The following is an 11,416-nucleotide window of genomic DNA, read 5'->3' on the forward strand; positions in this document are numbered from 1 at the left end:
AGACCCAGGACCTCAAGCTTAATGATGATCTGGGAGGGTACTATGGTGTTGAATGCTATTGTCAATGAACAGCATTCTTACATAGGTATTCCTCTTCTCCAGATGAGAGAGGGCAGTGCGATGGCGATTGCATCATCTGTGGATCTATTAGGGTGGTAAGCATATTGAAGTGGGTTTAAGGTGTAAGGTAAGGTAGAGGTGATATGATCCTTGACTAGTCTCTCAAAGCACTTCATGATGACAGAAGTGAGTGCTACAGGACAATAGTCGTTTAGTTCAGTTACCTTTTGCTTTTGGGTACAGGAACAATGGTGGCCATCTTGAAGCATGTGGGGCCAGCAGACTGGGGTAGGGAGAGAGTGAATATGTCCGTAAACACTCCAGCCAGCTGGTCTGCGCATGCTCTGAGGACGCGGCTAGGGATGCCATTTGGTTCGGCAGGAGTCAAACCTAACTCAGGTTTGATCACTAGTTTCTCCTTTCATCTGTGGCGCTGCTTTCTGTGCTAATCTACAAGTGCTGCGTTATATATGGGCTGCTTAATTAGCCATATACACTGAGTGTACAAAACATGTGCTCTTTCCGTGACAGACTGACCAGGTGAATGCTAGGATCCCTTATTGATGTCAGACCTCTTCTGCTCCTCCGCCAGAAAGGAATATTAGAAAAGATTTGCCATTGCCTCTGCCCAGGCTTTCAACAACATTCTTTCATCATTTGATTTCGTGCTATAGCCCAACTGACATTTCAGCGGATACATTTTTTTATTAAAATGAGGGGCGATAGCACCGTATATCACTGTTTTTATCGGTATATAATCAGGAAAAAAGTTGACATCACCCAACCATAACACACATATATTCTATCGGTCTCAATTTGGTTGTGGTCGGGGGATTGTGGAGGCCAGGTCATCTGAAGCAGCACTCCATCACTCTCCTACTTGGTAAAATAGCCCTTACCCAGCCTGGAGGTGTGTTTTGGGTCGTTGTCCTGTTGAAAAACAAATGATAGTCCCACTAAGCCCAACCAGATAGGATGGCGTATCGCTGCAGAATGCTGTGGTAGCCATGCTGGTTAAGTGTGCTTTAAATTCTAAATAAATCACTGACAGTGTCACCAGCTAAGCTCCCCCACCCCATAACATCTCCTCCTCCATGATTTACGGTGGGAAATAGACATGCAGAGATCATCCGTTTACCCACACCGCGTCTCACAAAGACACGGCGGTTGGAACCAAAAATCTCCAATTTGTACTCCAGACCAAAGGACAGATTTCCACCGGTCTGATGTCCATTACTTGTGTTTCTTGGCCCAAGCAAGTCTCGTCTGATTAGTGGTGTCCGTTAGTAGTGGTTTCTTTGTAGCAATTCGACCATGAAGGCCTGATTCACACAGTCTCCTCTGAACAGTTGATGTTGATGTGTCTGTTACTTGAACTCTGAAGCATTTATTTTGGCTGCAATTTCTGAGGCTGGTAACTCTAATGAACGTATCCTCTGCAGCAGAGGTAACTCTGGGTCTTCCATTCCTGTGGCGGTCCTCATGAGAGCCAGTTTCATCATAGTGCTTGATGGACTTTGCGACTGCACTTTCAAAGTTCTTCAAATGTTCCATATTGACTGACCTTCATGGCTTAACCTCCCTGGGCAAGGTGGGACGTTTGCGTCCACAGCCAGTGGAATCGCGTGGCGCGAAATACAAATACCTCAAATGCTATAACTTCAATTTCTCAAACATATGACTATTTTACACCATTTTAAAGACAAGACTCTCGTTAATCTAACCACATTGTCCGATTTCAAAAAGGCTTTACAGCGAAAGCAAAACATTAGATTATGTCAGGAGAGTACCCTGCCAAAAATAATCACACAGCCATTTTCAAAGCAAGCATATATGTCCACCAAAACCACAGCTAAATGCAGCACTAACCTTTGATGATCTTCATCAGATGACACTCCTAGGACATTATGTCATACAATACATGCATGTTCTCTTCAATCAAGTTCATGTTTATATCAAAAAACGGCTTTTTACATTAGCATGTGATATTCAGAACTAGCATACCCACCGCAAACTTCCGGTGAATTTACTAAATTACTCACGATTAACGTTCACAAAATACATAACAATTATTTAAAGAATTATAGATACAGAACTCCTTTATGCAATCGCGGTGTCAGATTTTAAAATAGCTTTTCGGCGAAAGCACATTTTGCAATATTCTGAGTATATAGCCCGGCCATCACAGCTAGCTAATTTGACACCCACCAAGTTTGGCCCTCACCAAACTCAGATTTCCTATAAGAAAAATTGGATTACCTTTGCTGTTCTTCGTCAGAATGCACTCCCAGGACTTCTAAAATAGCGATAATATTCCAACCGGGCGACGTTGTATTCATTCAAAGGCTGAAAGAAAAAAATTGAGAATTCTCTTGAATGCGCATCTCCAGTGTCACTGTTCTCAACCTGACCACTCACAAAATCTCCTGCTGTTTTTCGCCCAGAGACAGGAGAGACGTCATTCCACTTTCTGGCACCTTCTGAGAGCCAATGGAAGCCTTAGAAAATGTCACGTTACAGCAGAGATACTGTATTTTCGATAGAGATGCCACAGAAGGAGAACAAATTGTCAGACAGGGCACTTCCTGTGTGGAATCTTCTCAGGTTTTGGCCTGCCATATGAGTTCTGTTATACTCACAGACACCATTCAAACAGTTTTAGAAACTTTAGAGTGTTATCTATCCACTAATTATATGCATATTCTCGTTTCTGGGCAAGAGTAGTAACCAGTTTAAATCGGGTACTTTTTTTATCCGGCCGTGCAAATACTGCCCCCTAGCCCCAACAGGTTAAAGTAATGATGAACTGTTGTTTCTCTTTGCTTATTTGAGCTGTTTTTACCATAACATGGACTTGTTCTTTTACCAAATCGGGTTACGGTATTTTCGGTTTACCCTCCCCTCCACCTTGTAACAACACAACTGACTGGCTCAAATGCATAAATAATGAAATAAATTCCACAAATGAACTTTTAAGAAGGCACACCTGTTAATTGAAATGCATTCCAGGTGACTTTGAAGCTGGTTGAGAGAATGGCAAGAGTGTGGGAAGCTGTCAAGGCAAAGGGTGGCTATTTGAAGAATCTCAAATATAAAATATATTTTGATTTGTTTAACACCTTTTTGGTTACTATGTGATTCCATATGTGTTATTTCGTAGTTTTGATGTCTTCACTTATTCTACAATGTAGAAAATAGTAAAAAATAAAGAAAAACCCTTGAATGAGTAGGTGTCCTTAAACGTTTGACCGGTAGTGTACACACACCCACGTCAAATCACACACACACTTGCTTACACACACACACACTGACATGTTTTCATTTCTCTCCAGCGAGGCTGGGACAGCGCCATAGTCTACCTGTTTGATAAGAGTCTGACTAAATACTCTGGACCTTTCACTGCCCGACCCCTGCCTGACAGCGTCAACTTCATAGGTAGGCATCACAACTACACTATCCCATAGGTAGGCATCAGAACTACACAACCCTCTAGGTAGGGCTGGGCGATTATGGCCAAAATATAATTTCACTGTATTTTTCACATTTGTTTTGGTATTTTATGTTTTTGAATAATACAAATTCAAAATTTAGTTTTGAGTACTGCGTGACCCTAGGGTGACAACATATACATTCTAAGTGATTTCAATGGGTCTTCCTCCATTCGGATTTGTTTTATATTGTTCAATTAAACAAATGTTCTGCATTTTCATATTTGTTTTCCTGCTCATTTGAGATCATCTCCACACTGCCATGTAGGGCTACACGATATTGGCCAAAAAATCTCTGATTTAAATAAAAAATAGGTTTTACCAAATGTTGCAGTTGAGATTTTGACTTTCGATTTAGATTAAAACACTTGGGTGAGCTATTGAAGTCATGGAAATATAATGATTATTTTAATTCTATAGTTAGAATATAATAGTAGGCACTTTGAATACTCTGTATGACATGACAATGAATTAAAGTGCCAGGGAGGAGTTATTGTGACACGGTAGGAACCAAAGTGTTGGTCAATGTTTCCTACGGCACCCTATAGTCTTTGGCTACATTAAATGTTTTCTCTTAGCTACTTCATGTAGGTAACTTATTCCTGCTTCGCCTAATCCTCTTCGGTTTAGAAGATACTGTTACACAAACAACATGCTGATTTAGGCCTACACCATAACTGGTATCAGGCTGTATTAGCTAGCTATGTTTGCTCCGACTTGGTACATTTATTAGCTAGCCAGCTAACTAGCTATTAGCATTAGCGGCTAACAGGATTTAGGCACAACATGCTTTGAAAAGACAAACTAGCTGTTTGCAGATATTGTAATTATAGAGGTCTAGTGGATTTTTAGTAAGACACAAAGTGGAAACAGCATGGTTGTCATCAACATTGTTGCATGATATGCATTGACCATGCAGACTGAACGCAAGTGTGTCCTGGTCGAGCAACAACAACATGCGCTCCTTGAGTAACAGGGGGCGGGGCTTGATCTGTGTAGAAAGCGTATATTATAAAAATGTACCTTACACATGGCGTATCACATTTAACAAACCAAACATTAAAATACCATTATAGAAGATAAAGTAAAAACCCAAACCGGTCTGTGCATCAATACCTGTATATTGTAAAATACGGTATACCACCCAGCCCTACCTCCTAGGTAGGCTTCACAACTACACAACCCCATAGGTAGGCTTCACAACTACACAATCCCATAGGTAGGCATCACAATTTAACAACTCCATAGGTACTGTAGGCTTAAAAATCTGCCAAGACTATCACTATATGCTCTTCCCAATGTGAGTATTCTTTGATGCAGGGTAAAAATTGGGAAAAGCTAATAGCAAGTCTGGACAAAATGTAATTCTGTTAACCTCATCCCCAGGCTATTGACAAAGTGCAGATACAGTAAATGTCTGGGAATGATATTACAATTCTATTGAAGTTGATGTCTGTAAGCAGGAAGTCGCCCTGCTATGTATGATGATGTCATATTGCTGCTGTGTCTAAATGTGACTGTTCCTCGCTGTGCGTGTATGTGTTAGTGAGGGAGACGAAGACCCAGCTGCCTCTTGCTGCTCTAAGGAAGGTGTGGGGAGAGGCGGTTAGCTATGTCTGTGGTCTGAGAGGGGACTACAGCAGACTGTACCAGGGACAGAGAGCTGCCATGTAGGTGCACACACACACACACACACACAAATGCGGCACAGACACACTTGTACACACTCACACATAGGCATGGCACAAACACACACACGCTTGCCTTTCTGCCCTCACTCTCAACCTTGTGTGTGTGTGTGTGTGTGTGTGTGTGTGTGTGTGTGTGTGTGGGCACATGTAGGTTGAGTCTGCTGCGCTACAACACCAACCTGACGCGGTATAAGATCGTGTTGTTTAGCCAGTCTCAGCAGCTCAGAGCCAAACTGGCCTTCTTCACCACCAGCATACAACAAGACCTACAGCACTACGACCAGCAGAGAGACACTGGCATCTGTAAGCTGTGTGTGTGTGTGTGTGTGTGTGTGTGTGTGTGTGTGTGTGTGTGTGTGTGTGTGTGTGTGTGTGTGTGTGTGTGTGTGTGTGTGTGTGTGTGTGTTGTACTGACTGTTTTCTGAACTCTGACCAAACCTGTAGCCTCTGAGAAGTTGCTGAAAGCCTGGCAGGACAATGAACAGAAAGCTGCTGCCTTTACACAGGTACTATACTATAGTTTTGTATGACAGCTGTCTACTCTACCAACAGCTTCTGCTAGCATGTATGGACTGTGAGAGACGCATTTGATGGCATAGCTTCAGTGTCTGTGTGCATGCATCGGTATGTGTGTGTTAGGTATCAGAGGTGGGCTATCTGGATGAGGAGATAGTGTGTCTCCACTCTGAGATCGTGGAGCTGCAGAGGAGTCCGTTTGCCAGGAGACAAGCTGACATTATGGAACAACTGTAGGTGTCTCACATAATTCTACAGCTTTGAAAACTTTCTATGAAATGGACAAAGTATCGTTTTGTAAATAAATATGTTTGTGGTTTCAGGGAGGAGAAGGCCATTGAACTTTACAAGCAGCTGAAGGCCAAATGCAAGAGTGAGTAGAACCACTTCAGCACAATACTGATCTAGTATAGGCTGGTAGAGGTGTGTCTGTGTGAGAATGTGGATTCTCATTGGCTGTACTGGTTTTGTGTGTGTGCGCAGGTCCAGACCCCCCTCATGGCTACAGTGACAGTTCAGAGATGGTGAAGACCATTGTCCAGACAGTCCAGAACCAGGACCGAATCCTCAGAGACCTGTACACACACCTCAGGTACACACACACACACTCCTCAAGTACACATGCACACACCTGTACACCTACCCTTTTCTCTTTCTCCCTCCCTCTAGTAAGCCAACACCCTTTTCTCTTTCTCTCCCTCCATCTCCTTCCCTCTAGTAAGATCTTGGAGTGTAAGTGTCGTATTGTAGCATTGTTTCCTAAGCTGGAGGGGGCAGTGGAAAGCATCAAGGCAGCAGAGGCTGCGGTCATGACTATGCAGATGAAGAGACAGAGAGAGTTCTGGCACCTGCTCAAGATTGCCTGTGTAAGTAAATGTGTGCACAAACACACAACTCCTGTTTATAGGCACACAGCCCAACAAACACCAGCAGTACAGTGTTATTACTGTTGTCATCAGTTTTCTTTACATGGTTGGGAAGGTTACTTTCTAAATGTAATCCATTAGTAACTAGTTACCTGTCACATCGTAATCTTTAGGACTATCCAAACTTTGTAACGTAATCTGATTACTTTCAGTTACTTTTGGATTACTTTCCCCTCGAGACATAAGGATCCATCAAACGCATTTGGTGTGTCATCATAGTGGTCTCTGACTTGTGGTCAGACTCGCTCAATGGAACAAACTTAAACTAGCGCTTTTTTTTCAATGCTGAATTTAATGTAATTGAGAACCAAAAGTGTCATAATGTATGTTTCTTTTTTTTTCACAAACTTTTTAAAAGTAATCGGTGAAGTAATCAAATCGCTTGTCAAAAGTAACTGGAATCTGTTTACAAGTTTGTTTTTTTTGCTGATAATGTAACTGATTAGTTTTTTTTTTTTGTAATCCGACTACAACCCGGGTCTTTACTATTTTATTTTGTGTGTAGGCCCAGAATGGCAGTCACAACTCTCTAACCCCCAGCTCAAACGCCTCTAGTCCCCCTCCTCTCACCATGAACCCACTAGGACACACACACAGGTAAGACCATACTAAGTAACTAACGTAGTAATGTAATATGATCTCTAAGACCACCCTTTACAGTTCTACTAAAGAGTAACAAATGACAAAATAACCCCCTTTGCACCATTCATGTTCTCAGTGAGTCAGTACGCCACCTACTGGATGAGAACCAGCGTTACCTGAGTCAGCTGACCTCTCTACTGCAGGAGACCTCACAGGACAAAACATGCAATATCATGGTGCGTCCACGAGACTTGGGTGTGTGTGTGTGGGGGGGGTTCTGTGTGTATCCTGACTGACCCCTTGCCTATCTCCGATGCAGGACCAGGACTGGAGTTGGACTCAGTATGGATCTGTGGTTGACCCAACCCTAGAGACTCTAGACACACACACGCACTAGTAATGTGTGGGTTGACTCATAATCCGCAGTCCCTGTGGTTATATCCACAGGGTGGGCGGATATAGGGTCATGAAATATTGTGTGGATGAAGGGTGGGGGGCGGGCGGGTTGAATAAAGAGAAAATACATTTTTAAAAATCTATAAATGTATCATTCTTGTGCAAGTTATATCTCTATAGGCTACATTGAGGTTTTTCTTTCATTATTTTGAGGCTTTCTGGCATTAGTGCATAAGCCTAAGCTTTAGGGCCTAACTGTATGCGTGCCAAATACCCTACCCGCCTATTGCCAAATGCTTTTGGGAATAGGCAGAAAAACTGGCGTTTTCACAGCTTTCTACTTCCTTACAAACGGTCAAACTGATGTAATTTGGACGTTTTGCACAAAAAAAGGGAAAGTAGTTTTTATTTTTTTATTATTGCATTTTCTCCCCGGTCCCTCTCTTCTCCGCGAAAGAAGTGGAGATGACAGAACTTTACCGATGTCAACTAGATTTAATTCTATCGATTTGTGACATTCTGAACAATTATATATTTTGTGACCGAAGAGAAGCTGCATGTATCAACTCAAGTTTTATTGGTCAAATACACATGGTTAGCAGACGTTATTGTGAGTGTAGCGAAATGCTTGTGCTTCTAGTTCCAACAGTGCAGCAATATCTATAAAGTAATATCTATCAATTCCTCCACAACTGCTTAATACACGCAAGTCTAACTAAGGAATAGAATAAGAATATATAAATACAGTTGAAGTCAGAGGTTTACATGCACCTTAGCCAAATACATTTAAACTCAGTTTTTCACAATTCCTGACATTTAATCCTAGTAAAAATTCTCTGTCTTAGGTCAGTTAGGATCACCACTTTATTTTGAGAATGTGAAATGTCAGAATAATAGTAGAGAATTATTTCTTTCAGCTTTTATTTCTTTCATCACATTCTGAGTGGGTCACATACACTCAAATTAGTATTTGGTTGCATTGCCTTTAAATTGTTTAACTTGGGTCAAACATTTCGGGTAGCCTTCCACAAGCTTCCCACAATAAGTTGGGTGAATTTTGGCCCATTCCTCCTGACAGCTGGTGTAACTGAGTCAGGTTTGTAGGCCTCCTTGCTCGCACACACTTTTTCAGTTCTGCCCACACATTTTCTATAGGACTGAGGTCAGGGCTTTGTGATGGCCACTCCAATACTTTGACTTTGTTGTCCTTAAGCCATTTTGCCTCAACTTTGGAAGTGTCCTTGGGGTCATTGTCCATTTGGAAGACCCATTTGCGACCAAGCTTTAACTTCCTGACTGATGTCTTGAGATGTTGCTTCAACATAATTTTCCTTTCCTCATGATGCCACCTATTTTGTGAAGTGAACCAGCCCCTCCTGCAGCAAAGCACCCCCACAACATGATGCTGCCACCCCCGTGCTTCACGGTTGGGATTAGTGTTTTTCGGCTTGCAAGCCTCCCCCTTTTTCCTCCAAACATAATGATGGTCATTATATCCAAACAGTTCTATTTTTGTTTCATCAGACCAGAGGACATTTCTCCAAAAAGTACGATCTTTGTCCCCATGTGTAGTTGCAAACTGTAGTCTGGCTTTTTTATGCCGGTTTTGGAGCAGTGGCTTCTTCCTTGCTGAGCGGCCTTTCAGGTTATGTCGATATAGGACTCGTTTTACTGTGGATATAGATACTTTCTACCTGTTTCCTCCAGCATCTTCACAAGGTCCTTTGCTGTTGTTCTGGGATTGATTTGCACTTTTCGCACCAAAGTACGTTCATCTCTAGGAGACAGAACGCGTCTCCTTCCTGAGCGGTATGACGGCTGCGTGGTCCCATGGTGTTTATACTTGCATACTATTGTTTGTACAGATGAATGTGGTACCTTCAGGCGTTTGAAAATTGCTCCCAAGGATGAACCAGACTTGTGGAGGTCTACAATTTTTCTTCTTAGGTCTTGGCTGATTTCTTTAGATTTTCCCATGATGTCAAGCAAAGAGGTACTGAGTTTGAAGGTAAGCATTGAAATACATCCACAGGTACACCTCCAATTGACTCAAATTATGTAATTTAGCCTATCAGAAGCTTCTAAAGCCATTACATCATTTTCTGGAATTTTCCTGTTTAAAGGCACAGTCAACTTAGTGTATGTAAACTTCTGACCCACTGTAATTGTGGATACAGTGAATTATACGTGAAATAATCTGTCTGTAAACAATTGTTGGAAAAATGACTTGTGTCATGCACAAAGTAGATGTGCTAACCGATTTGCCAAAACTATAATTTGTTAACAAGAAATTTGTGGAGTGTAAAACAAATTTTAATGACTCCAACCTAAGTGAATGTAATCTTTCGACTTCAACTGTATATACTACAGAGTCAGCACATTTATCCCAAGACAATGCAGTGTGGTCATTGTAAAGTTTTTTGTCATGTTTCAAGTGTTTGCAGAAGGGAGAAGCCGAGATGTCCAAATTGTGGAAAAGATCATATGTGTTGTAAAAGTGGGGAAAATGTGACATGTTGCAATTGCAGTGGGAACCATGAAGCTACATCTTTCGATTGCCCGACAAGGGTGAAAGAGAATGAGGTGGCCAAAGTCAGGGCTGTCCAAAGCATTTCATATGCAGCAGCTGTTTAAAGGCATCAGGGTTTGAATGGTGCTCCTGAAGAGTCCATGGTGGTGGATAGGCCTTCACTGCAGGCTGCAGGGGTTGCCTTTCACCAGCAGGACGCTGACATTTTAAAGGTTAAGTAGACAGACTTGTTGCCTTTATAGCTATGGTGATTAATGTCCCTGCCAAGGTGGAGAGAAGATCCCGGAAAATAGATATCATTGTTGATGCGTCAGAGCAGTTCCTGGGACTGAAAGATTTCTCAGCAGAGGAGTTACAGTACTTGGAATATTGTCATAAGCCCGTACCACCCTCTCAGGCCCTAGAGCCTGAGAAGGGAGATATGGAGATTTGAAAGGAAGAAATTGATGTTTTTGTCAATATACCATTTTTATGTGGGCGGATTAAGTTAGTTTCCATATCACATGGATTTTCTTTTTAACATGTTTTGGTTTTTCAACCCATCCAGTTCGTGGTGGCAATACACTTTTTTTGGGTTGTAGTCCACCATAAAACCCACAGAAGAAGGAGACCTGTGGGAGTGACTGGAACTGCAACAGTCTTTTGACCATACCATGTTGTTTGTTTCTTTGGTTTAATGATCGGGATTCGTTTTGGTAGAATTCTATGTATTTGTATATGAAGAAGAACGACAAATACATTTATTTTTCAACTTAAATCAAACTCTGGACATTGGATTTGTATGCGTCGAGACTAACATTTCACCACTCTCCATTGTGGCTAAATGATTAGAATGGAAATTGTATTGGGACAATTATATTGTAACATTTTGGCACTACATTTAGTCAAAATATTACGCTGGAAAAGACTAAGTTGGAATTGAAAAACTGGATTGTTTGGAAAGACGGGTAAGCAATGAACAAGGGACTCACGCGACCTCAAGACTATGGCGTAGAAAAGACTCACTTAGGTACGCAAAGTAGTCTAACAAGCGCACAAACTTTTGGATTGATTAATGGGTACATTTAAGTGTATGGCTACATTTATCATGTATTCAAAGTAATGGAAAGTTTGCTATTGGGGTGATTTATTTGGACAAAGGATTGAATGCATAGAATCCGATTTCCCATATCCACTTCCTAATTCATTGAAGTGTGATATTAATTATATAGTGACACTGTTAAAGGA

General features: G+C 41.7%; 1 protein-coding gene across 4 annotated transcripts in view; it reads left to right on the plus strand.

Moving 5' to 3' along the window:
- Positions 1-7,777, plus strand: part of LOC106579422 (inhibitor of nuclear factor kappa-B kinase subunit alpha) — a 28,947-nt gene extending 21,170 nt beyond the window's left edge. The window contains exons 11-21 of one of the 4 annotated variants that reach the window (XM_082965927.1): positions 3,393-3,495; positions 5,095-5,218; positions 5,391-5,542; positions 5,684-5,745; positions 5,879-5,988; positions 6,079-6,128; positions 6,239-6,347; positions 6,474-6,621; positions 7,187-7,278; positions 7,400-7,499; positions 7,583-7,776. In XM_082965927.1, coding sequence (XP_082822053.1) covers positions 3,393-3,495; positions 5,095-5,218; positions 5,391-5,542; positions 5,684-5,745; positions 5,879-5,988; positions 6,079-6,128; positions 6,239-6,347; positions 6,474-6,621; positions 7,187-7,278; positions 7,400-7,499; positions 7,583-7,660 — 1,128 coding nt within the window. In that variant the 3' untranslated portion in view covers positions 7,661-7,776. Of the gene's footprint in view, positions 1-3,392; positions 3,496-5,094; positions 5,219-5,390; positions 5,543-5,683; positions 5,746-5,878; positions 5,989-6,078; positions 6,129-6,238; positions 6,348-6,473; positions 6,622-7,186; positions 7,279-7,399; positions 7,500-7,582 lie in introns of those variants that run through there. The other 3 variants (XM_082965928.1, XM_045702616.2, XM_082965929.1) reach the window with 3 other exon arrangements.
- The last annotated feature ends 3,639 nt before the right edge of the window (positions 7,778-11,416 follow it).

The sequence above is a fragment of the Salmo salar genome, chromosome 19, assembly GCF_965601325.2.
Source record: "Salmo salar chromosome 19, fSalSal1, whole genome shotgun sequence".
NCBI lineage: Eukaryota > Metazoa > Chordata > Actinopteri > Salmoniformes > Salmonidae > Salmo > Salmo salar.